Raw genomic sequence first — 26247 nt, forward strand, 5'->3', positions numbered from 1 at the left:
TTTTGTGTTTCTGCAATATTGTATTTCGGCAGGTTCTCTTGCCTCCCTCCTCCCTGGTGCGGTTTATAAGACAGCAGCACTCAGAGCCCAAACATCAGCAGTAGAGGAAATTCTGTCAGGCAGATCTAGCAGGAGACCTAGGCAAAGCTCAAGAGGAAGGCAAAACAAATGGGGAGCAGGCGTTAAAGTTGGGGTCTGCAGCATCTTGAGTGCCAAGCAGACAGTGTCTGAGTCAGCCAACAAGAAAGAAAACTGGGGAGGTTCCGATTTCTGGAGAGCAGCTGGGAAGCCTTGCAGAGAAGAACTGAATCTGCCTGCTTTCGGGCAAATGTTTGTTTATCTTTATGTACTGGATTTGATTTCTTCCCCGCCTCTCAGGGCAAACCCTCCACAAGGAAGCTTAGCATAAGAATATTAAAAGCAAGACAGCAATAGAAACAGGCATGCCATAAAGCAGCATTGGGTAGGTGTATTTAGGAGCATATACAGTTGACTTGGGACGCGGGTGGCGCTGTGGGTTAAACCACAGAGCCTAGGACTTGTCGATCAGAAGGTCGGTGGTTCGAATCCCCGCAACGGGGTGAGCTCCCGTTGCTCGGTCCCTGCTCCTGCCAACCTAGCAATTTGAAAGCACATCAAAGTGCAAGTAGATAAATAGGTACCACTCCAGCGGGAAGGTAAACGGCGTTTCCGTGTGCTGCTCTGGTTTGCCAGAAGCGGCTTAGTCATGCTGGCCTTATGAGCCTCGGCCAATAAAGTGAGATGAGCGCCGCAACCCCAGAGTCGGTCACGACTGGAGCCTTTACTTTTACCTTACAGTTGACTTATACCAGCTCGGACCATTGATCCATACAGCTCAATATTGTCAATACTGACGGGCAGCAGCTCCCCAGTGCTTCAGCATTCCCAGTCCTATCTGGAGATGGTGGATACTGAACTGGGGACCTTTTGCATGCCAAGCAAGTTCTCTTCTACTAAGTTATGGCCCTTCCCTAATATATAGAAGGGCCAGCTGTGAAATCAGTACAAATCTTGGTAGAACCTAAGGTCTTTCTGATCACTGAAAGACCACAAGAGACAGGCCCACGTGGACTAATTGTGGGAAGAAATCCCACAACCCTGGAGCCACCACAAAAAAGGCCCTGTTCCCTACCATCCTAATCTACCTTAGTGACAGACCAGAGAAGGGGGAATCTCAGCAGGGCCAACTTGAAGCGAAATTTAAAGCATATTTGGGGCATTTGTCATTGATTTAGACATCTCGGAAATTTCAAGGGATATTGGAAATTTCCCAAAACATAAGCTAATGATTCTAATGTTGGCATCACTAGACTTTGGCTCAAGTGAAATGGGAGGTTGGCTATTTTATTTTTATTTATTGCATTTATATCCCACCTCTTTCTGCAGTGAGTTCTAGGTGGTGTACATGGTTCTCCCCTTCCTCATTTAATGTCCACAACAATCCTGCGAGGTAGGTTAGGCTGAGCGGCAGTGACTGCCCCAAAGTCACTCCAAGAGCTTCATGGCTAAGCGGGGATTCAGATCCCAGTCTCGAAGGTCCAAGTCCAGCATTCTAACCACTGCACCTCACTGGCTCTAATGTATTCGTCTTCTTACATTTCTACCCTGCCTTTCTTCCATTAACAGAGCCCGAGGCAACTTCCTGGTGATTGGTTCCCAGTCACCCTTCCAGGTATCCAGCCAGCTTAGTCTCATTTGCCTTCAGACCATAAGGACCTAAGAGCCTGTTGGATCAGGCCAATGGCCCACCTAGCCCAGCATCCTGTTCCCACAGTGGTCAGCCAGAGAGGACTGTGGGAAACATGAGCCCCAAAGCAACCCTCCCCTCCTTTGGCTTTCAGCAACTGATATTCAAAAGCATTGCTTCCTCCAACTATAGAAGCAGAGCTGATAGCCATCAATCGCCTTCTCCTTCTCCACGAAGTTGTCCAATCCTATTTTAAAGCCATCCAACTTGGTGGCCATCACTGCCTCCTGGGGGAATGAGTTCCATAGTTTAACTATTCACTGTGTGAATAAGTACTTTCCCTCGAAAAGATCAAGGGCATTTCTCAGAAATGATCTGCACGTCTCCAGACAAATATTATTACATAATATCTGCTCAATGCTCTTTCCACTGGCTTCCCAAGTGGGCTTTTGTCTCGCTGAATCTTTAGAAGAGGATTACTTGAGCAGCTCCTCAGTGCCGACAATCCACTGGATTTATCCCAAAGCCAATCAACTCAAAGAATGATTGATCCTGACTTGGAGGTGTCAACCTATCAGCGAGCCGCCCGCCTCTGCTTTCAAAGAGTTTCAACATTTTAATTACCTCCGCCGTGATGCGGTTGCGCCTGATTTCAAGGCTGGCTGTGTCTAACTTTAGCTTTCAGCCATTAAATCATTGTTCTTTCCAAAGTTCAGAAGACTGATGAGCTGTCAGGACCCACCAGGCTCAAATTGGGGGGGGGAGGGGTTGAATTAAAAAAAAAAATACCCCGAGCCAGAGATGTTATGGTTTCAGAGAACAAAGAGCTGTCCGTGGAGCCAGAGTATCTCAAAACTAAACAGCACTTGCTCTTCCCATTAAATTCTGCTTTCCACTTGCAGTAGATTGACATTCCTGGAAGACAGGGGCAGAGTTCTCCTCCTTGGGTGACCTTTGAGAGCCCTTAGACCTTCTCTAGAAGTCTTATGTTACAGCTATTCCTTCATCTTAGCTGTATGGCTCCTGCATGCTGAACAAGCTGACTCGTTTTGCTTTTGTTCCAGCTTGGTGAGCAGATCCACTAAATTCTGGCCCAAGGTCACCCCATGGGCTTTATTATGGCCACAAGGAATATTGCTCTACCTCCACAGCTGGAGGCAGCGATGCTTTTGAATACCAGTTGGTGGAAACCAAGGGAGAGCAAGGTTCTCTTATGTTCAAGTCCTGCTTTCTGGTTTCCCATCGTTATGTACTGAGTTGAATAGGATCCAAACTGCAGCAGTCTGATTGGTCCTAGAACAATAGGATCCAAAAGGCAGCAGTCTGATTGGTCCTAGAACAATAGGATTCAGAATGCAGCAGTCTGATTGGTCCTAGAACAATGCAGCAGTATGATTGGTTAGCAGGAACCACCCAATCATGCTCCAGATAGAAGTGAATCCACAACCTGATTGGCTTACAGTAGAATTCCGGAATTAGCCAATCATGTGCAGCCCATTGTGTAAATAATGTATATAAAGCAGATACTTTGAGGGGACTTTCATTCATTCCTCCTCACCACTATGAGCTGAATAAAGAGCATGAAATCACTTTGCGACTCTGAGTATATTTCACCCATCTGGTTGGCCACTGTGGGAACAGAATGCTGGACTAGATGGGCCTGATCCAGCAGGCTCTTCTTATGTTTAGGGTTGAGTGGAGAGTAAAGCCCTGGTCTCCCAAGTTCTGGCCCAACACATTAACTCAGGATTGGCCTTCTTGGAGCTCTCCGTTGTTGGACCCCCAACCCGTTTCAGCCCCTGTCAGAACGCTTAGTGATCCAGGATGATGGGAGTTGTAGTTCATCAGTGTCTGGAGGGCATTACGTTGGCTATGCCTGCTCTAACCGCTGCCCACACTGGTCTTGAAATCACACGTGGCTCAACTTTGGAGCACCAGCTCTCGACTTGATCTCTCACACACAGACATACAGCTGCAGAAACCTTATGACGCCTCTGCCTGCTGTTCCTTGATTAAGGAGGAACTTGACAGATGGGCAATTCTAAAGAGATCATTGCAATGAAGGAGGTGCTTCTGCAAGGCCCTGTCTAACAGTAAATCCTGCAAACGGAACAGATCTATAGGAGGGCTGGGGAATCTTTTTTCAGTGGGACACATTTCCTGGCCTTCTGGAGGAGGGGGCTCATATTGTTGCTCATCCACATGCCTTCATTCAGAGCCTTGTACGTCCCAATACAGTGGTACCTTGGTTCTCAAACGCCTTAGTTCTCAAACGCCATAAACCCGGAAGTAAGTGTTCTGTTTTTTGAATGTTTTTTGGAAGCCAAACATCCAATGTGACTGTCGGCTATTGTTTCCAGGGCGCTTGCACCAATCAGAAGCTGCACCTTGGTTTTCAAACATTTCGGGAGTCAAACAAACTTCCAGAACCGATTAAGTTTGGCGCTTTTGTTTTTGCTATTTATTTTGCGTTTTTGTTTTTGAGGCTTTTTGGTTAATTTGTTTTTGTGACTGTGTGGAACCCAGTTCAGTTACTGATTGATTGATTGACTGTGGAAATGGATAAAAGTCCCCCATCCAAACAATGACTATCATCAGTGCAGGTAAGAAAATTTTTAAATTTTAATTTTTATCATCTACAATACTGTTTTATTTATTTATTTATTTATTTATTTATTTATAGTACAGTACATTGATTACTGCTTTCATTTTATGGATCAATGGTCTCGTTAGATAGTGAAATTCATGTTAAATGGCTGTTTTAGGGGTTGTTTTTAAAAGTCTGGAACAGATTCATCCATTTTGCATTACTTTCTATGAGGAAGTGCACCTTGCTTTTGGAACGCTTTGGTTTTGGAAAGGACTTCCGGAACGGATTAAGTTTGAGAACCAAGGTACCTCTGTACATCCATTTGCACACAGAACACACACATTCCCCCTCTCTCAGACACACACATGCAGAAACTGCAGCAATTAAACAGCACTGGAGCCTTTCGTGAGTCTTAATTGCTAGAGGGGGAGTGAAGATCACAGAGAGGCGAAGGTTAATACTGCCTCCTCCACCTGCAATCTCCATGAAGATCAGAACCACCCCCCATCCGCAGCAATTAGAACCAATGAGAGGCTTCTTTCAAGCCTAATTGCTGTGCAGTGGGGCAGCACAGTGGAAACAAAGGGGTCACTCTCCAGCTGTCATGACCCGCCCCCCCAGCGCAGCAATGGAACTCCAGAAAAGGTATTCCACTGGAGGCAATGGGAGTCTTTCCCCAAGACTTCTTGCTGCATGTAAGGGAGTTTTTTTACGAAACTCCTACACAAAGAGCACCACACACCAGTGCGAATTGCCCACACAACATCGCAACCTTATCACAGAATTGTTGGAGGGGCTGCGGGTAACTATAACTTTGTAAGTGCTACAAATATTTCAACAAAATCTACCATTTTGTGTAAAATAAATAACAATAATTTTGCATTAACAGGGATGTAAAGTCAATTTTGCTTGCGTGACCCTCATTATACAGAACGGAGGACACCTGGCTTGACAGCACTGCGTGCAAAACAGATATCTGGGTCTTAGCGGACCACAAGATTAACATGCGTCAGCAATGTGATACAGCAGCAAAAAAAGGGAAAGGGGAAAAAAAAATCTAATGCTGTTCTAGGCAGCATCAACAGAAGTATAGTGTCCAGATCAGGGGTAGGCAACCTAAGGCCTGGGGGCCGGATGCGGCCCAATCGCCTTCTCAGTCCGGCCCGCGGACTGTCTGGGAATCAGCGTGTTTTTACATGACGGGAATATGTCCTTTTATTTAAAATGCATCTCTGGGTTATTTGTGGGGCGTGCCTGGTGTTTTTGCATGAGTAGAATGTGTGCTTTTATTTAAAACGCATCTCTGGGTTATTTGTGGGGCATAGGAATTCGTTCATTATTTTTTTTGAAAATACAGTCCGGCCCCCCACATGGTCTGAGGGACGGTGGACCGGCCCACAGCTGCAAAAGGTTGCTGACCCCTGGTCCAGATCATAGTATAGTCATACCTCGCGTTATAGATGCTTCAGGTTGTGTTTTTTCGGGTTGCAGACCGCCGAAACCCAGAAGTACTGGAACGGGTTACTTCTGGGTTTCGGCTCCCAAGGGAAGGACCCGAATCAATGGATTCAAATTACAAGGCAGGCAATTTTGACAAAACAGTAGGAAGAACTTTCTGATGATGGTAAGAGCTCTTTGACAGTGGAACAGACAACCTCAGAAGGTGGAGAACTCTCCTTCATTGCAGGTTCCTAAACAGAGGTCAGATGGCCATCTGTCAGGGATTCTTTAGTTGCAATTCCTGCATTGCAGGGGGCTAGACTAGATGACCCCCAGGATCCCTTCCAACTCTAACACTCTATGAATCTATGATTCTAAGTAACGGTTACAAAACAAGCAATAAATCAATGGGTCACTGTATTGAGTAAATTTGGACTTGTGGGTCACTGTAGAGAAAAGTTTGGGAAGCCCTGTCATGCATGAAACATGCCGTTGCTTCCAGAGCTGTGAATACTCTGGGCTTTAAAAACATTAAAATTCAGCAACCTCCATAAATTATACAGATGGCAGTGATTTATTTTCTTTTGCATCATTATTCTTCTCTCCCTCCATCCCTCCCTCCCTCTCTCTCTGTTTGCATAATTTATTCCAGTTTTGATACTTACGGTGTTTATGGGGAGGGGCGGAGAGCTATGGCAGAAACTGAACCACCACCCCAGAACCAGGAGAGGAGTGTAGGTTAGTGGCAGAGCCCACACTTGGACGCCGGAGGTCCAGGTTCAATCTCCAGCACTGATCCTCCAAGCAGGGCTGGCCAAGACCTCTGTACGAAATCCCGATGAGCTACTCACACACTGAGCAGCAGTCCTCAGACTTTTCAGATGCTGGGCCCCCTTTTAACCCAAACATGCATGTGGCGATGCTTTTCTTAATCTCCTGCCTGATAGCGCTCTTGTTGTGACCCACCTTGGACCAGGCAATACCAAAGGTAGATAGCTAAAAGGTCTAACTTGGGATAATGGATCTGGCTGGGTCTCATAGGGAACGACAGGCTGAAAAACATCCCCCCCCTCTCCCCTCCGATCTAATGGATTGGCCAAATTAAACGTTGCAGTCGACATTCAAGCTTTAGCTGGGAATTTAGGGAACGGGTGTTAATGGCTTCCGGAAAGGACTGTTTAACCTTCCAAGTGTTAAAAAAATAAGTGGTGCTCTGGTATAGCCTATTAGAAACAACTTCTCCCCCCCCCCCTGCCATTTTAAAAGTTAAAAAAACAAAAAACCATTGAAGCCAGACAACCGGTCTAGAAGCCATCCATTACTGCTTTTACGCAGGAGCAACAGCTGACATGTATACCCACAGGAAACATTCCATTAAAAGCTATAAGCACTGCACATCCATACAGAATGGCAGTGGGCAGGTGCTGCGCTGCTGGGTGGGATGCCCTGCTATTTTGTGTCTCCCCCCCCCTCCAAAAAAAAAAACATGTGTAATTGCTGAGTAAGAAACAGTTCCTGAGCTCGAAATGAATTACTTTTCACAGAAAGCAAGAGTGCGCAGGGCCTTCGCCCAGCTGGTGATTGAGAATCTGTGAACCAAGGTGAGGAGTTAAAGCTTCTAAAACAAAAGTCGTTCTTGCTAAAAAGAGTGAGTCAGCCTTCCCCCTGCAAGAGGAGGAGGAGGAGAGCACTCTCTTTGGAAATGGACTTCCAGCGGATCTTGGACATTTCGCACCAGTGGTTTTGCATGGAGCAGAAACGCAGGTCTTAAAATAGGCTCCCCAAACACTCTGTGCTCAAATCTCAATGTGCGAGAGGAAAATGGAACACCCATCAGCAGAAGTAGTAGACCTCGGAGTGCCAGGGTCAAAGAGTGGGGCATCCGTCCTATGGGCTGCCCTCTGGCTGCCCTCTGTTGCAAGACAGTGTGCTGGGTCCACCTTGGTGTGGTCTATCTAGCAGGACTGCTGCTTACATTCTGATTATTTCAGCATCCTACCAAGCTATTTGCCTGTCCCCATGACTAGAGACGCCTAGGCAAATATGCGCATATCTGCTGAACCGGTACAAGTTAAGAATAATCATAGCATTGCAGTTGGAAGGGAACCTGAGGGTCATCTAGTCCAACCCCCTGGTAATGGAAGAATCTCAACTAGAAGATCCATGACAGATGGTTATCCAACCTCCGATTAAAAACCTCCAAGGATCGAAACTGTCCAGATGCAGGATGCAGTAGACATACATCTAATGTTTATTTTTACACACGTAAATCCCTGTGTTTCACCTTTCCCACTGGAATTTCATAGTACAGTTCTGCTCCTGCCCAAGCTTGTGTGATTTTCACTATCAGCGAGCGGATTCCCCTGGACTTGATTCAAATGTCTGCTTAGAAAACCAGTAGGTTTTCCTTCAAAGTTGGAAGATAGCTGAGTGGTCTATTTCCTGAGGCCAGATCCAAGTTTAGGAACCACATCCTATTAGGAGTGATGTCATCAGCAGTGCATCAAAATTAAAACCACTTCCTCCAGCCCCCACTCTCTGCGAACCTCCCTGAGGCCACCTCTCCCTTCTCCCAGACTCACCTGAAGACCAGCTGTGGAAGCAAAGCCTCACGGCCCTTTGGATTCTGTGACGCCATGGAATGCTATAACACCAGTGCCCCATGCGCAGGGGTCTTGGGAAGCATTGTTCTCCAGGGCTCCTGACTCACAGGAGCCCTGGAGAACTTCATTCACCAGTGCTCAGTGTGCATGGCCCAGTGCAGTTATGTTAGCCTAGGAACCCAAGAAATGGCGGGACAAATGACCTTGCTGTCATTATCCTGCCACCATTTAAGTTTAGAATAAGGGGAGCAATTCTGGGGAGATGGGGGGGGGGACTGGGAAGCAGCAGGAGGGTGGAACAAACACCAATACAGTGGATGCTCAGGTTGCGAACGTGATCCGTGAGGGATGCATGTTCGCAACCCGCAGCATTCGCAACCCGCATCTATGTGTCTGCACACGCGCGGGTTGCAATTCGGCGCTTCTGCGCATGCACGGCCGGCAAAACCCAGAAGTAACCCGTTCTGGTACTTCCAGGTTTCGGCGGTCCGTAACCCAAAAAAACGCAACCTGAAGCGGCTGTAACCCGAGGTATGACTGTACACCCCTAAGTTGTGGAACTCCCTACCCACAAAGGTGCATCTGCAACCTTCATTGATCCACGAGACGTAAATTTTTAAGACCCACCTTATTCCTGTGGTTGTAAGATGCGTTACACTGTTTTTAATATTCCGTTTTAATGTTGTAAACCATAATCATGTAGGATATATGAGCCCAGGCCCAAATCCAGAAGGATCGGAGCTGGTTTCATATTAAAGCGGGGGCATGCCACGTTCATATTCCAAACTCCCCCAGCTCCAAACTCACCGCATCACAAGTTTCCACGAAGCTTTGTCTTTTCTGACAGCGAGTGTCAGTGCTCTCTGCCTGGCATCAGCTGGGCTGCATCTGCTTATCTTTCGAAAGCAATGGGACCTGGGGAACGAGAAAGCATAACCGGGGGCGGGGGGGGGGGTTTGAAATAAGTAGAGGACAAGTTTTACTGGGAAGGTGACTGGAACAAGCCAGTGGCATGCATCTGGGACACGGTTTGGCACAGGGGCAAAGGAGGACAAGGTGCAGATGACCCCTCTCCTTTCCCCTCCCAAAAAAACTGGGAATGTGACCATGTCTGCCAGTAGAAGGATTTGCACAGCTGAGTGTTCCTCTCCTTCCTAGGAAAGGTTGAGGCAACAGGCTTGATTTTTAGAGGTGCATCAATCACCAGCCTCCTCCTGCAGAGCCGAGAAATGTTCCCAGCTGGTGGCGTCTCAGTGGCCTGTGGGCAGCAAGTTAACATTTGCGCTCCATTTCCCAGTCTAATGCCAATCTCTCTCTCTTTCTTCTCTCTCTCTCTCTCTCTCTCTCTCTCTCTCTCTCTCTCTCTCACACACACACACCACTCACACAGATAAGGAGTAGGAGGGATCTTACAGAGAGGGGGAAATCTCCCCCATTATTTTTTGGTATGAGCAAACTTCCCATCCCTGTGATGAAGAGGGCCTTTGCTTTGCCCCCTGTACAAAACAGTCCTGCCAATCACCTCCTTTTAAACCCCGCAAGGCACCCTTTGCCCAAGCTGGTGCCCCCTCAGATGTTTTGAACTACCTCCCCCCCTTTGCTTATGCAGCCAGAATGGTGTCATCCATGAACAAAGAGTGATGGGTGTCAGCAGGCTTGGTTTGCAGAAGTACAAAAACCTTGAGAAAACTGCCAGAACAGGTCAACGAAGACTGAGCATGCTCAGTGGGCATAGAATGCTGGCTGACTGTCCAGTGGAGTGGGATGGGGATGGAATGGCGTGGCTGGAATCCTAAACAGCAGTGACCCACGCTGCAACATTACGTTGCAGTGCGCCACTTGCAACAGGCAATTTGCAATATGTAGCTTGTTTGTGCTTGTGGAGGTTTGCTTATCTCTGTTGGTTTTATCTGCAGTCGTGCACAGACTAAAAGGTAAAAGGAAAGGAAATAAAACATTCACATGTTTGACTTACTCTGGGGACATTTACTCTACATATCATATTTTACTCCAGTTGTACTATTAGGCTTCCTTTAAATCGGGGGGGGGGGGGGAGACGGACGGACCTCTGGGCTTCCAGATGGGGATGAACTACAACTCCCACCTTCCCTGACCATTGACCATGCTTGCTGGGAGTTGTAGTTCTAGACCCAGAGAGCCGATGGTTCTGCTCTAAGAATCATGGGAATTGAAGTTCTTTTTGTCAAACCTGCATTTCCCAGGGTTCCCTAGGGAGAGGGAATAACAGTGAAACCCATTTAAAACTGTAGTGTATTGATGCTGCCCCTTTCATCAGATTCAGTTCCCCTGAACTTTATCCGATAAGGCAGAAAAAGCTGGATCAGCAGCGCCCCTTGTGGTGGTGAAGGCTCACTACAGCAGATGCGTGTACCTGTGCATGCTTCAGTGTGGAATATGGATGAGGTTCGTTTTCTTTATCAAGGCTATATTTCCCAAACTTGGCTGGTCTCCAGCTCCCATCACCCCGACTCTGGCATTGCTGGGATCTGTCGTAGCCCACCAAATCTGCAGCCTGCCAGGAAAGCATGAGACCTCAGCCACTGTCAATCAAAATAGACAGGACTAGACAGATGGACTACTACTGCTAGGTCAGAAGCATCCCAGACCCCGAGATTTCAGGGCCCAAACCTGATAGCCGGGGGGAGGGAGGCTGGTGAGGGCCCCATTGATCTCACAGGGTCTGGGCCCCAGTGATGTCCATAAGCATGACTGAATCTTGGAGATGGAGGTTAATTGGGAGAGGGAAGGAGGGCAGAACCGCCCCCCCCCCAAAGAGTCTATGCAATAATTTGCAGTCAGCTCCTCCTGGGTTGACACTTGCACACTGCACACACGTGTGTGTGTGTGTGTGTGTGTGTGTGTGTGTGTGTGTACACTCTCTCCCACCGGGAGACTCAGCCCTCCCTCTGCTGCATGGAGCAGGCCAGGCAAATCTGGAGACTTGGAGACGTGGCAAAATTACGTGTTGTTTTGCCACCCTGGTTCCAGCAAGAGGGAGGGCAGCCTTCACCTCAGAGGCCAAGGGGCCTTCTTAAGAGCAAGTCTGCTGCAGCTTCTCTCCTCCTTTCAGGGGAAGACTAAGTCTGTTACACACTGACAATACCAGTGGCTTAAGCCCCGTAATCCCTCCTTTACTTGACTTTGGGCTATTTTGAGCAGGAGATTAAAAGTGATTATCTACATCACCTGAGATGTTGCCTTTTTTTCTTCCTTTCTCCCTCCCTCTCCCTCCTCTGGCCAGCAGCTCGCCTGCGCTGGGTTTTCCTGCTCCCTGCAGATGGAGGAAACCTCTGTGCCTCTTTCCTCTCCTGGCTCTTTCCCCAAAGCCCCTGCCCCCCCTTTCCTGTTGCTGCGCATGGGGAAAGAGCCCCCGATCTGGCTGGATCAAAGCAACTATCTGCCCACAGCACAACGTGGCCTTTGAGTCCTCCATTTATAAAAGGGACTGCTAGCAAGGGCTGGGAACGCAGGGAGGTTTTTGCCCAGCAATCGCTGAGCCTGGATGATCTCTCTCTGTCTGAAAAGGCCCTTGAGAGTGCCCTGGTTTCAAAGCGAAGAGGGCAAGCCAGGGAGACAGCTGTCGCTTGCCCTCTTGTAGGCCTCTTTTGAGGAATCTGGCAAGCCACTGTGCGAACAAAATGCAGGACAAGATGGATCTCATTGGGTCTCATCTCTTACAGGACTTCTCTACCTTTTGGTTATGCTGGGGAAACGCGATCTTCCTGCAGTATTAGCCTTGTTGTAATTCATTCTGTCTCTAATGTTAAGGCTGTGAGTGCCGACGTTTACACAGCCAAAACAGCACCACCCATTCATATGAGGGACATCTATGTAGGCCTGGGGAAAACCCCAAAGTTATCAGACTGGGGTGTTGTTGTTTTGGGGGTGGGGTGATTTTGTGTGAATGTGAGAAACAGCCCGAAGAGGATGGAGCATGCTTAGTGGCTACTGAATGCTGACTAGCTAGTAGATTGGAATAGAGGGTCTGGAATGGTGAACATCACCACTCCGCGCTGCAACATTTTGTTGCAGGTTTCATGTTTGTTGCATATCTCATCTGCCCCTCCCCCCCCCATTTACCAGGACAGTCCCGATTTTTTTGCAGCCTGCCCCTCGTGAATTGCTATCAATTTTTGTGTCCCTCTTGGGGATTCTTTGTTCAGATGCTGGCATGAATGGCTCAAGGAGTTGTCGTTCTGCTTTCCACTACAGGCCAAGGGCTTGAATGGAGAGCCGAATCGGGAGTTGTGCTGCAACTGCAGAGGGCTCCTTTTTGCTGTGGTTGGCATCCTGCAGCACAACACAGAGTGGTTCTTTTTGGCACCTGTCTTTCACCAAACAACAGCCACACCCACACCAAACATTTAAAGCTCTTATGGTGACACTTTAAACAGACACGGCTTCCCCTCCAACCCAAAATAATTATTCTGGGAGCTATAGTTCATTAAGGCTGCCAAGAGTCATTAGGAGACTCCCCAGAGCTTCTGGATTATGTGGCATTCCTATCACAGCAAAACTTTTGTTGGTCTTCTGCAATATAGCGGCAACTACAGTCCCATCTGGAAGGGACGCGGGTGGTGCTGTGGGTTAAACCACAGAGCCTAGGGCTTGCCGATCAGAAGGTCGGCGGTTCGAATCCCCGCCACGGGGTGAGCTCCTGTTGCTCAGTCCTGGCTCCTGCCAACCTAGCAGTTCGAAAGCACTTCAAAGTGCAAGTAGATAAATAGGTACCGCTCCGGCCGGAAGGTAAACGACATTTCCGTGCGCTGCTCTGGTTCGCCAGAAGCAGCTTAGTCATGCTGGCCAAGCTGTACACCGGCTCCTTTGGCCAGTAAAGCGAGATGAACACCACAACCCCAGAGTCGTCCACGACTGAACCTAATCGTTAAGGGTCCATTTACCTTTTTACAGTCCTATTCACACAATACAGTTACCATGAGAATAATAATAATAATAATAATAATAATAATAATAATAATAATAATTTATTATTTATACCCCGCCCATCTGGCTGGGCCTCCCCAGCCACTCTGGGCGGCTTCCATAAAAACCAAAAATACAGTAAAATATCACACGTTAAAAACTTCCCTGAACAGGGCTGCCTTAAGATGTCTTCTGAATGTCAGGTAGTTGTTTATCGCTTTGACATCTGCTGGAAGGGCGTTCCACAGGGCGGGCGCCACTACCAAGAAGGCCCTAAGCCTGGTTCCCTGTAGCTTTGCTTCTCGCAATGAGGGAACCGCCAGAAGGCCCTCGGTGCTGGACCTCAGCGTCCGGGCAGAATTATAGTGGTGGAGACGCTCCTTCAGGTATACTGGGCTGAGGCCGTTTAGGGCTTTCAAGGTCAGCACCAACACTTTGAATTGTGCTCGGAAACGTACTGGGAGCCAATGTAGGTCTTTCAAGACCGGTGTTATATGGTCTCGGCGGCCGCTCCCAGTCACCAGTCTAGCTGCCGCATTCTGGATTAGTTGTAGTTTCCGAGTCACCTTCAAAGGTAGCCCCACGTAGAGCGCATTGCAGTAGTCCAAGTGGGAGATAACCAGAGCATGCACCATTCTGGCGAGGCAGTCCGTGGGCAGGTAGGGTCTCAGCCTACGTACCAGATGGAGCTGGTAAACAGCTGCCCTGGACACAGATTTGACCTGTGCCTCCATGGACAGCTGTGAGTCCAAAACACTTTGAGCAGTCACGGCTTCCCCCATGGAATTCTGGCAGCTGGAGTTTGTTAAGGGTCCTGAGAGTTCTTCAAAAAAGAAGAAGATTTTATTGGATTTTTACAATTTTATATTCAATCAAACAACAAAATGTAACATTTGTCATATAAAAGAAAAAGAAAAAAAAACCCTCCTCGTGACTTCCCTTAACTTCCCCTTCTGGTTCGCCAAATATTTACTACTTCTGCTTAATTATTATCTTATTTTTATAATCTTATACTTTAATACTCTTATTTTCTTATCAGTTTTATACCAAATTTTCCTCCATGATTACATCTTACCGTCAATTTCATTCCATGTTGTCCTTACTTAACCATTGATCTTATTTTCCTAATTGTGTTTATTCAAACCCTACAAGTGAGTCCATAGCTTTACAGTATTTTTGTAAATACAACATAAAGGGTTCCCAGTCTTTTTTTAATTCTTCATTATCATTGTCTCTAATTCTTTCTGTCCGTTTCACCATTTCTGCATATTCCATAAGCTTGACTTGCCATTCTTCATTCGTTGGAGTGGTTTAACAATAAATCCTGCTTCTCAGGGAAGTCTGGGAATACAGTGCCTTCTTGTATAATATGATTTTTTTATGTACACTTTCCCCCAGTTTATGCATTTTTCTACGCATTGCTTGGCAAGAAAACTGCATTACATATTTCAAAAGAGAGCAGTGTTTCAGCCTGCAAACTGATTCAGAATTTGGGGGTCTCCCTTTTAAACATGAACTGGATTGAATTTCTCCCCCCCCCACACCTTCTCACACCTTGCCTCTTCTCCCGAGGGACCTCCAGTCAACCTGGATGCCCTGCTTAAGGGCACAGCAATCTTAGCAGTGAGATTAGGCGTGCTCCAAGCATGTCCCCATTTTTATTGCTGGAGGGTTGATGCATTGCCACCACTTGGAAATGGACTTTATCGGTTGCAGCAGGTTTAATGGCAGGTTACAAGCTAACTGACATTTCACATGCCTGTGTTTCATGCACAAGAGGTTTATATCTAAAGAAAATCCATGCACATCCCTCCCCCTAAAGAAACTTGGGAAGGGTAGCTTCCCCCTCATGGAGCTACAATTCCCAGCACCCTAAGCAAGCTATAGTTCCCAAAATTCTTGTGGGGAAGTCACATGCTTTAAATGGGGGTTAAATCTCTGGTGTGGATCTGCCAACATACTGAGGAAACAGCTGAATCCTAGAGAGTAACTCTGCTAGCATCTCAACAACCACATGGGAATGGGCACCCACATGTGGCAATAATGGGGACAGAGAGAGCCTGTAGGACCCCTCCATGAATATGGGGGGGGGCAGAACTCTAGGACTGCGTCTCCTTTTGCAAGAGGGGGGATTTCAGCTCTTCTGTCACAAGCCGGCAAAAATTTCCTCTTTGTCTCAGCCATGAAATGTGCAGGACTCCTGCTGCCCTCCCCCCCGACACATGGTCACCTTGACCCAACTGTGTTGTTGTTCCCCCTGCCCTAAATTGGAGGCACGATTTGTTCTTCTACATGAAATGTTTTTCATTTAGAGTGGCTAGGAGTCAGAATGACCTGTCTTCAACCGAGGCCAGCCCCCTATGGTTTCAGAGGGAGAAAATATTCCAACTAAGCTTCCTGCGTGGAAGGAGGAAAGTCCAGTCCAGCGAGTCGCACAGAGAAGCACCGGAAAGCCTCCTCTGTGGGCAATCCTGCTGCTCTACCTTTGCGCTGCAAGTGACTGGGTGAGCCAATTACGCTCTACTGCAGAGCAGCATCCCAAACACCCACCTGCAAGTGTAGGTTTGTTGGGCAGAGATCAGAGCAGAGCAGAGCATCATCCAGAGACACAGGGCGCACACTCAGCATTGACCTCATACCAGTTTTGAGCTCTTTCTGCATATTCCAGCAGTTAGACATACCAAAGTCTTGTGCCTGGCATATGTGAATAACTCTTTGATGAGGACCGGACTAAACTTTTGGAAGTTCAGCCTCAACATGTTTGTGTTAAAATGTTCTCTTCTCTTTTGCATTTTAGCTGGGGGGCCCTATGAATTTCAAGTGCAAGTGCGTTGAAACTTGCTAGAGGTCTCCTTGGCTGGAAGCCACCATCTTTCTCCCAAAATGCATCTTGACACCAGGCAGCTGCCACCAAAATAAAGGTGGTCTCGCCTGCAGCAAACCTTTTAACCCAACACACTTCTTGCTCAGTGGCATTTCTGGGGGTGATGGCAGCCTCCAATCTAACAGAGTTACAAGGGAGCTCTGGTAAACGTCTCTCAAAAAATATTCTGCACCCAGTAATGAAAATGGTGCCCAGCTTTCATGGCCTACAAGTGAGGCCAACCAATTGGGGGGGCAGGAGTGCCAACTTGGCACCACAACCATGAGTGCCCAGGGCCGTGGGTGCCTTGCAGTGTACATGGCCCTGGCACCAACATTTGTGGGTGTCTCTGGTCCCTTCTTAGGGAATTTTGTGGGTGCTCAGGCAGCCAGGGCCCCAGGGAATTGGCACCTATGGGGGTATTGTTGCTTAGCTTTAAGTTTCCCCACACCAGTGCATAACTCAAAGACATTTTGGGTTGTAATTCCATATCACTAACCTGGGAGAAGTCCCCGTTGGACTCAATGGGGCTTGTAAGTGGGGACGGCTAGAAGTGTCTAGCTCCATTCCTCATTTTTCCAATCTTAATTTGGTTCATCTTATTTCCACATGTTTGCAATTGTCTACAAGAAAATTGACCTGCATTTTCATGCACATAGCTCCCCAAATAGGTATTGTTCTACATAGCTTGGCTTAGTACACAGATTTTGGCAATAATTTTATCCCTAGGTAAAAGTAAAGGTAAAGGTAAAGAACCCCTGGATGGTTAAGTCCAGTCAAAGGTGACTGTGGGGTTGCAGCGCTCATCTCACTTTCAGGCCAAGGGAGCCAGTGTTTGTCCACAGACAGCTTTCCGGGTCATGTGGCCAGCAGGACTAAACCGCTTCTGGCGCAAAGGAACACCGTGACGGAAACCAGAGCGCACGGAAACGCCGTTTACCTTCCCGCCACAGCGGTACCTATTTATCTACTTGCACTGGTGTGCTTTTGAACTGCTAGGTTGGCAGGAGCTGGGACAGAGCAATGGGAGCTCACCCCGTCGCGGGGATTTGAATGTGGGACGCAAGTGGCGCTGTGGTCTAAATCACTGAGCCTCTTGGGCTTGCCAATCAGGAGGTCAGCAGTTCAAATTTACCCCTAACAGAATTGCATGTTATTTTCACTAATCTGCATACATGAGTGTGCATTTTTTGCTAACTGCCCATTTTTTTGATGGGCCGACTGCGCCACAGATCTCAAAGGGGACCTGCATTTCTGCTCCATGCATTGCTTCGAGAAGCGTCGCAACCTGGAATGGATGTCTCCTCGATTCATATTTGTGAGCAGACACGTATGGGGCTTGCGTTGTTAGTGTTGCTTCCAAAGAGGAAGCGGCAAGCGCAAACCTCAAAGGGGAATCTCGCTCGGAAAGCTAAAAGGGTTTTGTCAGAGCAGACTTGCTCCGAGACAGCAGCACACCCTCTTGCATACGTTCGACACACCATGGTTCTCACTTCAAATGCCACTAGGTTAGATTTAGACTCCATCTGCCACGCCGGAAATTAATGGCAATCATTAAGGAGCAGCAGCAACAACAACAAAAGGGGGCGCGAGGAGAAAGCTGGCGAAGTGGGCCTTGAGGTAAAAGCAACAACAACACGCAGCCATCTCTGCCAGCGAAAAAATTAAAACTATTTAGACATACAGCGCCATTTATTACTGCAGAGTTCTCCTTCCACCTGGGGTTTAAATCTCATTACAGTTTGCCCAAAACAGATGTTACCCTTTTAGCGGTAGGTTATTAACGATAAAACTCAATTTCTCCAGAGAGAATCCGTGTCAGGAGTTTGGTTGGAGATGGCTTTTCTTTTCGCAAAGTGTGGACCGGCCTTTGCCAAAATGGTGCCCTCCAGATGTTTGCGGCTGCTCTGGCAATTTCAGGCTCTCGGTCAGTTCAAATAGGGAGAGGCAATCCTTGAGGTATTGGGGTCCTGAGCCAAATAAAAACATCACTGACACAAAGAGTTGGGGGCTGCAAGACCCCCTCCCCAAATTTCAAAAGAACTCTAGGGAAGAACCATTGTGCCAGGCATAAGCTAAATAAATGCCATCAATAAAGTCTGGCCCAAAAGAGATGGTAGAACCGAGGGTGTTTGCTGTGACTTGTTTGCAAAGTATTTTGAGGATAAAATTACTTGCATCCACCAGGACCTTGACTCCACTGCTATAGCAGCTGAATCTCAAGAGGTGCCCAGAGCACTGTCTAGTCCTGTTATGTTGGACAAGTTTCAGTTAAGTAAGGCTTAAGGGTGTGGACAAGGTGCTGGACCCTTGTTCCTTTTGGTTGAAAAAAAAACTAGCAGGACAGGTGGCTGGGCCAGGGAGGTGAGGAATGCCTCCTTTGGAGAAAGGATGGTCTCTGCCAGCTTGAAGGAGGCAGGTTGTTCAATGGGGCAAGGTGGTTTGAGTATATTACATCAATCTTGGCCCGGCTGCACTGACTGCTAACTAGTTTCCAGGCCCAATTCAAAGTGCTGCTTCTGACCTATAAAGCCTTAAACAGCTCAAGACCATAATACTTCAGGGATTGCCTCTCTACATATGAACCAACCTGGACCTTGCAATCATCATCTGAGGCCCTTTGTCATATGCGTCTGCTGCAAGAGGTCTGGAGGGTAGTGACATTTTCTGGGGCGGTTCCCCATTTGTGGAACGCTCTCCCCAGAGCTGCTCGCCTGGTGCCTTCATTGCCTCTCTTTAGCTGCCAAGCAAAAAAGTTCTTCTTCAACCAGGCCTTTGGCCGATTAACGTTCTGTGTCCTTTTAAATGTGTTTGTTGGCGGGGGGTGATTGGCTTGTTTTTGCTCTTGTTTTTATCGAGTATTTTGCATTCTCATTTTGCATTTTTATGTAGTGAACCGCCCTGCGGTCTTCGGATGAAGGGTGGCGTGCAAATTTAATAAATAATAAAATACAGTGGTACCTCTAGTTGCAAACGGGATCCGTTCCGGAGGCCCGTTCGCAACATGAAAAGAGTGCGACCTGCAGGAGTGCGTCTGCGCATGCAAGGGTTGCAATTTGGCGCTTCTGCGCATGCACGTGATGTCATTTTGCACTTCTGCGCATGCGTGAGCAGTGAAACTCTGAAGTAACCATTTCTGGTACTTCCGGGTCGCCACGGGACGTATCATGAAGCGGACGTAACATGAGGTATGACTGTAATGGTATGCATATCAAGCATGTTTAATGTAAAAGCAGAAGATCGCAATGACTCGCATTGCCTACCTTGATCAGAATGGGGAAAGTGTCACAGGGCATGAACGAGTCTCCCGTGGCATTCCATCTCGCTTGGATTCTGATATTTCAAAAGGCCGAAGTTGAGGCGGAGGGAGCCAGCAGGGGGGATCACCCAGGGAGTTAATGATCCTTCGCCTCTTAAGCAGATGCTACGTGTAATTATCCTCAGTGGCCTTCAGCTAGGCTACCTGTGGGTTGTGATCCTGTTAGATCTTTATGAGCTAAGCGGCACAAGATGGCATACATCAGTAGAGATCAGAGCAGCGGGAAGCTTCATTCAGATGAGAGCAACGACAAGCGCGCTCATGAGAGGCATAAACGTAGTCCGGCTCCTTTGACAAGGCTAGCCCTGTCTTGGGTGAGAAGGCTGGACTGGGGCGGGCATAGCCCTGGGCTAGCGGCATCAGGCAGCTGCTAAGGTGGTACCTCCAGCAGGTGAGACACTGCCACGCTTTGGAGCATCCTAGCGCCTCCTCTTGTTGCTGCCGCCAACACACACAAGGGCATAAAAAAGTAGGCAATATATAATCTGACTACAAAGGAGTTCTACGAAGTGTGATGACTGTATGACCAAAGGGGAAATGAGCGTCTCTTCTAGTGAAGGCAAACGGTTTGTCAAAAGTAGAACTTCCATGTGCAGCAATTGTCTATCTGAGGTCATGTTTTGAATTGGATTTATTTGGTCACAGGATCATTAAAAGATTGCATTTCCATAAGATCAGCCAAGACCTTCTGGTGAGTCCCCCACCTTGAGGCTTTTTGCCACTCACCCCTCTTCTTGGTTCTGGTGCAAACCCCTTTCAATGAGTTTTGATGTGTAAATCTGCTCCCGAGTAAGCTTCAACAAGATTCCTTTCAGAAAAAAATTGTTTGATCACTCATTTTAGGCAATGATAATTTTATAGTCCATTTTAGGTTCCGTGTAGGATGAAGAAATGCTTTTTGCGAGTCTAAAGTAGAAAATCCCCTTCAATCCAATGCAGCCGAGCTGAGCAGAGTTTGCCAGGGAACTGCCTCTGGCAGGAAGAATGCTCGCACCTCCCTTACTTTCCTGTGTGTAGATGATGTATGGTCTGTAAAATGACTGAACCTTAGCTATTTAAACACATTCAAAGTTCTGAAGGGATCATAGAATTGGAGTTGGAAGGGAACCAATCAGTCCAACTGATTCTCTTCCTCAGCTACCCACCCCTCCCTCTTTTTGTGTACAAAGAATTTCTTTCTCACACTGTTGCAAACCCACAGGGGATCCTACCTTCTGCTTCACTGGGGAGAGCCATGCAGCCTCTCCAGATTTCCCCACTCTCCCTTTCCCTGCATCCCGTTGTAAATGAGCCGCCTTCTCCTTTCCCCACAAAGCTGAACTTTTTCTCATGCTGGGAGGCTGGGAGCTTCAATGGCACCCCTCTGGAGGCTTCGCCTGGGGCAGAAACCCTGGCTAGATACCCCACCCCCAAGCTATCACTCTGGTTTGGTCTGCATCCACACCACACATCTAAATTACATGAAAAGTACAGAACTTCCCCTCCAAAAGGCTGGGAACTGTAGTTTACTACCCCGCAGAACTACAATTCCCAGAACCTTTAACAAACCAAAGCTCCCAAGATTCCTTTGGGGGGAAGTCGTGTGCTTTAAATATATGGTGTGGACACAGCCTTGGGCTCTGGCCTAGGTTTGCATCACCCTTTGATGCCTCCTGGCCACTTTGCACCTCACTTTCCCCACATCCCAGATCTAGAATCTTCTTTGGTATATCTGGAGAGCTTTTTATGCTTTCCCTGCCTGCCATTTCTCTCTCAACATCCTCCCTGCTTTTGCTGAATTCCCCTCATTTAATGAACAACAGTTGGAGAGAGAGAGAGAGAAAGGAATGCTAGAAGTTGGCTGCGGTTGGCTTATATTACCTCACTCTACAAAACCCTGCGAGTTTGTAGATCACAGTGCATCCCGATCCCAATCTACCTGCTGCGTGGCCCCCTCTCTGTGCACCCAACCCCGGTAAGAGGAACTAAGCAACTGGAAATTAATTCAGGTTTGGAATCAAAGGCCCCCTCATTATCCAGCTCTGCTGCAATTCAAACCAAGTTCGCCATTGCAAGTGTGTGGAGGCTGATCTGGGAACATGCACAAGGGCGAGAGAAGGGGGGGGGGAGAGAGGGAGAGAAAATGAACCCAGACAGCAGCCTGGGCCTGAGAGCCTCCTTCCCACACCTGACGTATACGAAATGGACATCCAGCCATTTAGCGGAGGCTTCACCATTAATAAATGTTTGCTATACCATCTTAGAGATGTCTCCTCTGATTATTTTACACATAATGAATAGCTCTGGCTCATTCTAACATTTGGTGCCTGCAAGCCAAATAATAAAAATAAAAGCGCCCCCACCTCTCCCATCTCTTTGCATGATTAAACATTTATCATTTGTAATGGATCGCGGCCTGCTATGTCATTACTCTCTTTTGGTAACAAGCAGATCCTTCATTTATTGATAAACTGACCTGGGCAACGGGGAAAGAGGATCCTGAAGAGGAGCTGACAAAGAGGGAGGCAGGAGATGGACTTGGGTGCAGGTAGAGGGGGAGGCACAAATGTCTAGGTAGGAAGATAAATGCAAGCACATGAAAGCCAACTTTACATCTGTCTGTAACACAGAGAGCCAGCTCACCCCCGCAAACACAGCTCCTTCAGATCGCTGAAATCCTAATGGGTTACACTGAACTACGAAATGAAAGCTTTGCCCGTGATTCTTGGCCTTGGAGGACAGGTGGTCTGGAGTGAATAACCAATTATGTGCAGATCAACAGAGAAAGCTGACTTCCTGCATTAACGCTGGAGATGGAGGGCCAAACTAGGTGTGGTGTGATTGATATAATTTTGGGCTTGGTGATTGTTGTTTCCAATAGGAGCTGGGTTGGGAGTGTTACATGGGGCAAGGGAAGAGGGCTATAAAACTCCCATCGACATCAATGGGCCCTTTCTTCTCATTGAGAAGAGCTGACATGTGGGCCTTGGACTGGATCAAAACTGTGTTTGGGGACAAAGGGCTACCAGCCCCCACTCAGCCTCACACCAGCTTGTTGTAAACAACAACATCCCAATATATAAAGGACACTTGTGAAATAATTTCGAACAACTGAAATAAATCCAGAGAAGGGGATATAGTCTGGTGGTAAGGCGTCTGCTTTGTACACAAAAAGTCCCTGCGGTTCAGTGCTCAGAATCTCCAGGTGAGGATAGGAAAACCCTGCACAGCTGCTGCCAGCCAGTGCCGACAATAGTAAGCTAGACTGCTTGACAAAGGCAGTTTCCAGTGTCCCTGTATTATTCCTCCCCGGCGGGGGAAGTGTGCTGTTTTACAGGGGCTGCATTTCACTTTGACAAATCCCACTAATTGCCTTCCCCCCTCTCTGCTTTTTTGTCGGCAGGAGACCCAAGTAACCCAGCAGAAGCAGCATTACCAGAGGCAGTTGCGACAAGGAAGGGTGATGGAGAAGGAGCCGAGCCTCAAAGCAGAAGCCAGCGGCAAGACGAGCACCGGGAAACACCCTGCCGAGAGGGAGAGAGAAGTGTGTGCCTGAGCCAGACCTCCCTCTTCCGCCCAGGTCCCTCCTTGCCCCCCCCCCCAAGGAAGCCCAATAGGATGGCAGGAGAGACAGCTTGCCAGAAAGCCCTTTGCTAGAGCTTTTTGCCCAAGGGGGCACCCTGGGAAAGATCAGCGCCGGACGAGGACTCCCCTTCCCACCGCCTCCGACTGGATGTTCCCTTCATGGTCCGAAACCATGGAGCGCAAGGAGAGAATGGCGAACACTAACCCAAGGCGGGGTCTTGTGCTGTGAGGCAGACTGTCGCCCCTTTCCCCTTGCAGGCCCCTCGTCCCCGCCCAGCCCTCCCAAATGGCAGGCCACCGGTGGGCCGCGACGTCAGCCCTGTGCACCTGCGTGGCGGCCGTCTCCCTCCTGTACGTGGGGAAGGCGCAGGCGGACTGCTGGCTGATCGAGGGCGAGAAGGGCTTTGTGTGGCTCGCCATCTGCAGCCAGAACCAGCCGCCCTATGAGTCCATCCCGCAGCAGATCAACAGCACCATCCTGGACCTGAGGCTGAACGACAACAAGATCAAGAGCGTGCAGTTCTCCTCCCTCAGCCGCTTCAGTAATCTCACATACCTCAACCTGACCAAGAACGAGATCTCCTACGTCGAGGACGGTGCCTTCTCCGGGCAGTACAACTTGCAAGTGCTGCAGCTGGGCTACAACCGCCTGAGGAACCTGACGGAGGGGATCCTGCGGGGCCTGGGGAAGCTGGAGTACCTCTACCTCCAGGCCAACCTCATCGAGACCGTCACCCCCAACGCCTTCGGGGAGTGCCTCAACATCGTGAACATCGACCTGTCGATGAACAGAATCCAGAGGCTGGACAGCAGCACCTTCCGGGGCCTGGCCAAGCTGTCTGTCTGCGAACTCTACAGCAACCCCTTCTACTGCTCCTGCGAGCTCTTGGGCTTCCTCCAGTGGCTCGAGGGCTTCACCAACATGACCCGCACCTACGACCGCATGCAGTGTGACTCGCCGCCAGACTACTCTGGCTACTACCTTCTGGGCCAAGGCCGGAGCGGGTACCGCAATGCCCTGGGCATGCTGTCCTCCCTCTGCACCGGGGGCCCCTACACCATGCCGCCTTACTTGATCCCGCTGAAGAACCCGGTGACCACCGCTCCGCCCGAGAGCCCGTGCCCCGAGGAGGAGTGCTTCTCTGGGGACGGCACCACGCCCCAGGCCTCGCTGCACACCCCTGTGATCGACCCGGGCCTGTTCCCCACCATGAAAGTGAAGCAGCTGACCCACAACTCGGCCATCCTGAGCGTGCAGATCCCAGTGCCCTTCAGCAAGATGTACACCCTGGCGCAGTTCGAGAACGGCCGCTACAACGTCCTCACCAAGCTGCTGAAGAAGAAGGAGGACATCACGCTGACGGACCTGGGCCCCAACGAAGACTACACCTACTGCGTGATGTCCTCCAATCGCGTCTCCAGGTACAACTACACCTGCCTCACCATCAACCTCAACAAGCATAACCGGGAGGAGCCTGTGCCGAGCCCTTCGACGGCCACTCACTACATCATGACGATCCTGGGCTGCCTGTTTGGGATGGTGATTGTCCTTGGGGTGGTGTACTACTGCCTCCGGAAGAGGCGCCAGCAGGAGGAGAAGCACAAGAAGGCTGCCATCAACATGAAGAAGACCATCATCGAGCTGAAGTATGGGCCGGAGATGGAGGCGACCAGCATCTCCCAGCTGTCCCAAGGGCAGATGCTGGGTGGCGAGACGATGACCCGCATCCCCTACCTCCCTTCCGTGGGGGAAGTTGAGCAGTACAAGCTGATCGACAAGAGCGAGACCCCCAAGGCCACGAAGGGCAACTACATGGAGGTGCGGACGGGCGAGCAGCCCGAGAGGAGGGACTGCGAGCTGCCCCTGCAGCCCGACAGCCAGAGCTCGGTGGCGGAGATCTCCACCATCACAAAGGAGGTGGACAAGGTCAACCAGATCATCAACAACTGCATCGATGCCTTGAAATCGGAGTCCACCTCCTTCCAGGGGGTGAAGTCGGGAGCGGTGTCCACGGCCGAGCCTCAGCTGGTGCTCCTGTCCGAACAGATCCCCAGCAAACACAGCTTCCTGGCTCCAGTCTACAAGGAGAGCTACAACCACCCCCTGCAGAGGCACCACAGCATGGAGGGCCCCCCAAAGCGCTCCAGCACCTCTTCCAGCGGCTCCATCCGGAGCCCCCGATCCTTCCGCTCCGAGGGCTCCGCCCACAAATCCGAAGCCAAATATATCGAGAAGACGTCTCCAACCACAGACACCATCCTCACTGTGACGCCGGCGGCCGCCATCTTGCGGGCCGAGGCCGAGAAGATACGCCAGTACAGCGAGCACCGGCACTCGTACCCAGGGTCCCACCAGGGGGAGCAGCAGCACGAGAGTATGGGCGTGCGCAAGCCTTCCATCTTGGAACCTTTGACCAGGCCCCGGCCCAGGGACTTGGCTTACTCTCAGCTCTCCCCCCAGTACCACAACCTGAGCTACACCTCTAGCCCAGAGTACACGTGCAAGCCTTCCCACAGCATCTGGGAGCGCTTCAAACTGAACCGCAAGCGCCACAAAGACGAGGAGGAGTACATGGCGGCTGGCCACGCCCTACGCAAAAAGGTCCAGTTTGCCAAAGATGAGGACCTGCACGACATCTTAGACTACTGGAAAGGGGTGTCTGCCCAGCACAAGTCCTGAGTCCTCAAAACCTGTAACTCGTGACTTAATACTGGACCAAAACAAAACAAAACAAATGAAATCAGCAGCAGCTATTTTTAATCCAGACTTGTCTTTAAAAACACACATACACACACAAAAATAAATAACTTATCTATAATTATTCTATATAATGTAACAGAAAGAGAGAGAGAGGTATTAAAATATTGTCTCGCATTCGTGAGATCCACACCAAATTTGAAAAGAGAAAGGGAGGGAAACACCTACAATGTTGAAAAACTAATAGGTAAATGGTGGAGTGGGGGAGAAATGTTTTCTTTTTATAAAAAAAAGCAGAAAAATTGAATTAAAAAAAAAACCTGAGTGAAAAACAACAGGGAACGAGAGAGAGGCACAAAATGAAAGGAATACTGGAGTAACCACGACTGCATCGCATGACTCATGAATCTGTGGTTTCTTGTGGACTCTGTGTACAGTTTTGTCTTCTTCTTCCTTTCAGTAACCAAAAAGTAAAAAACGAAACACACACACACACACACACACACACACACAAAGGT

At 48.9% G+C, this 26247-nt stretch overlaps 1 protein-coding gene and 1 long non-coding RNA gene across 10 annotated transcripts in view; one reads left to right on the forward strand and one right to left on the reverse strand.

The window, feature by feature from the left end:
• On the reverse strand, positions 1–22824 carry LOC310749304. Of its 2 annotated transcripts, none has more exons than XR_014541549.1 (5): positions 21923–22824; positions 20194–20275; positions 10734–10874; positions 9149–9256; positions 1–147 (listed from the first exon to the last, which is right to left on the reverse strand). It is a non-coding gene; the product is annotated as an uncharacterized lncRNA (long non-coding RNA). The 2 variants fall into 2 exon arrangements; XR_014541550.1 differs by having other exon boundaries at positions 19412–20275.
• Positions 1–26224, forward strand: part of ELFN1 (extracellular leucine rich repeat and fibronectin type III domain containing 1) — a 269308-nt gene extending 243084 nt beyond the window's left edge. For 7 of the 8 annotated variants that reach the window (XM_083585663.1, XM_083585660.1, XM_083585658.1 and 4 more), the window contains one exon: positions 22850–26224. In XM_083585663.1, the coding sequence (XP_083441789.1) occupies positions 23318–25711 (2394 nt within the window). In that variant the 5' untranslated portion in view covers positions 22850–23317 and the 3' untranslated portion in view covers positions 25712–26224. Of the gene's footprint in view, positions 1–9768; positions 9787–22849 lie in introns of those variants that run through there. The other variant, XM_083585665.1, reaches the window with a different exon arrangement.
• Positions 26225–26247: the final 23 nt, after the last annotated feature.

This window comes from Podarcis filfolensis, assembly GCF_964270895.1.
Source record: "Podarcis filfolensis genome assembly, chromosome: 14".
In the NCBI taxonomy this organism is placed as follows: Eukaryota; Metazoa; Chordata; class Lepidosauria; order Squamata; family Lacertidae; genus Podarcis; species Podarcis filfolensis.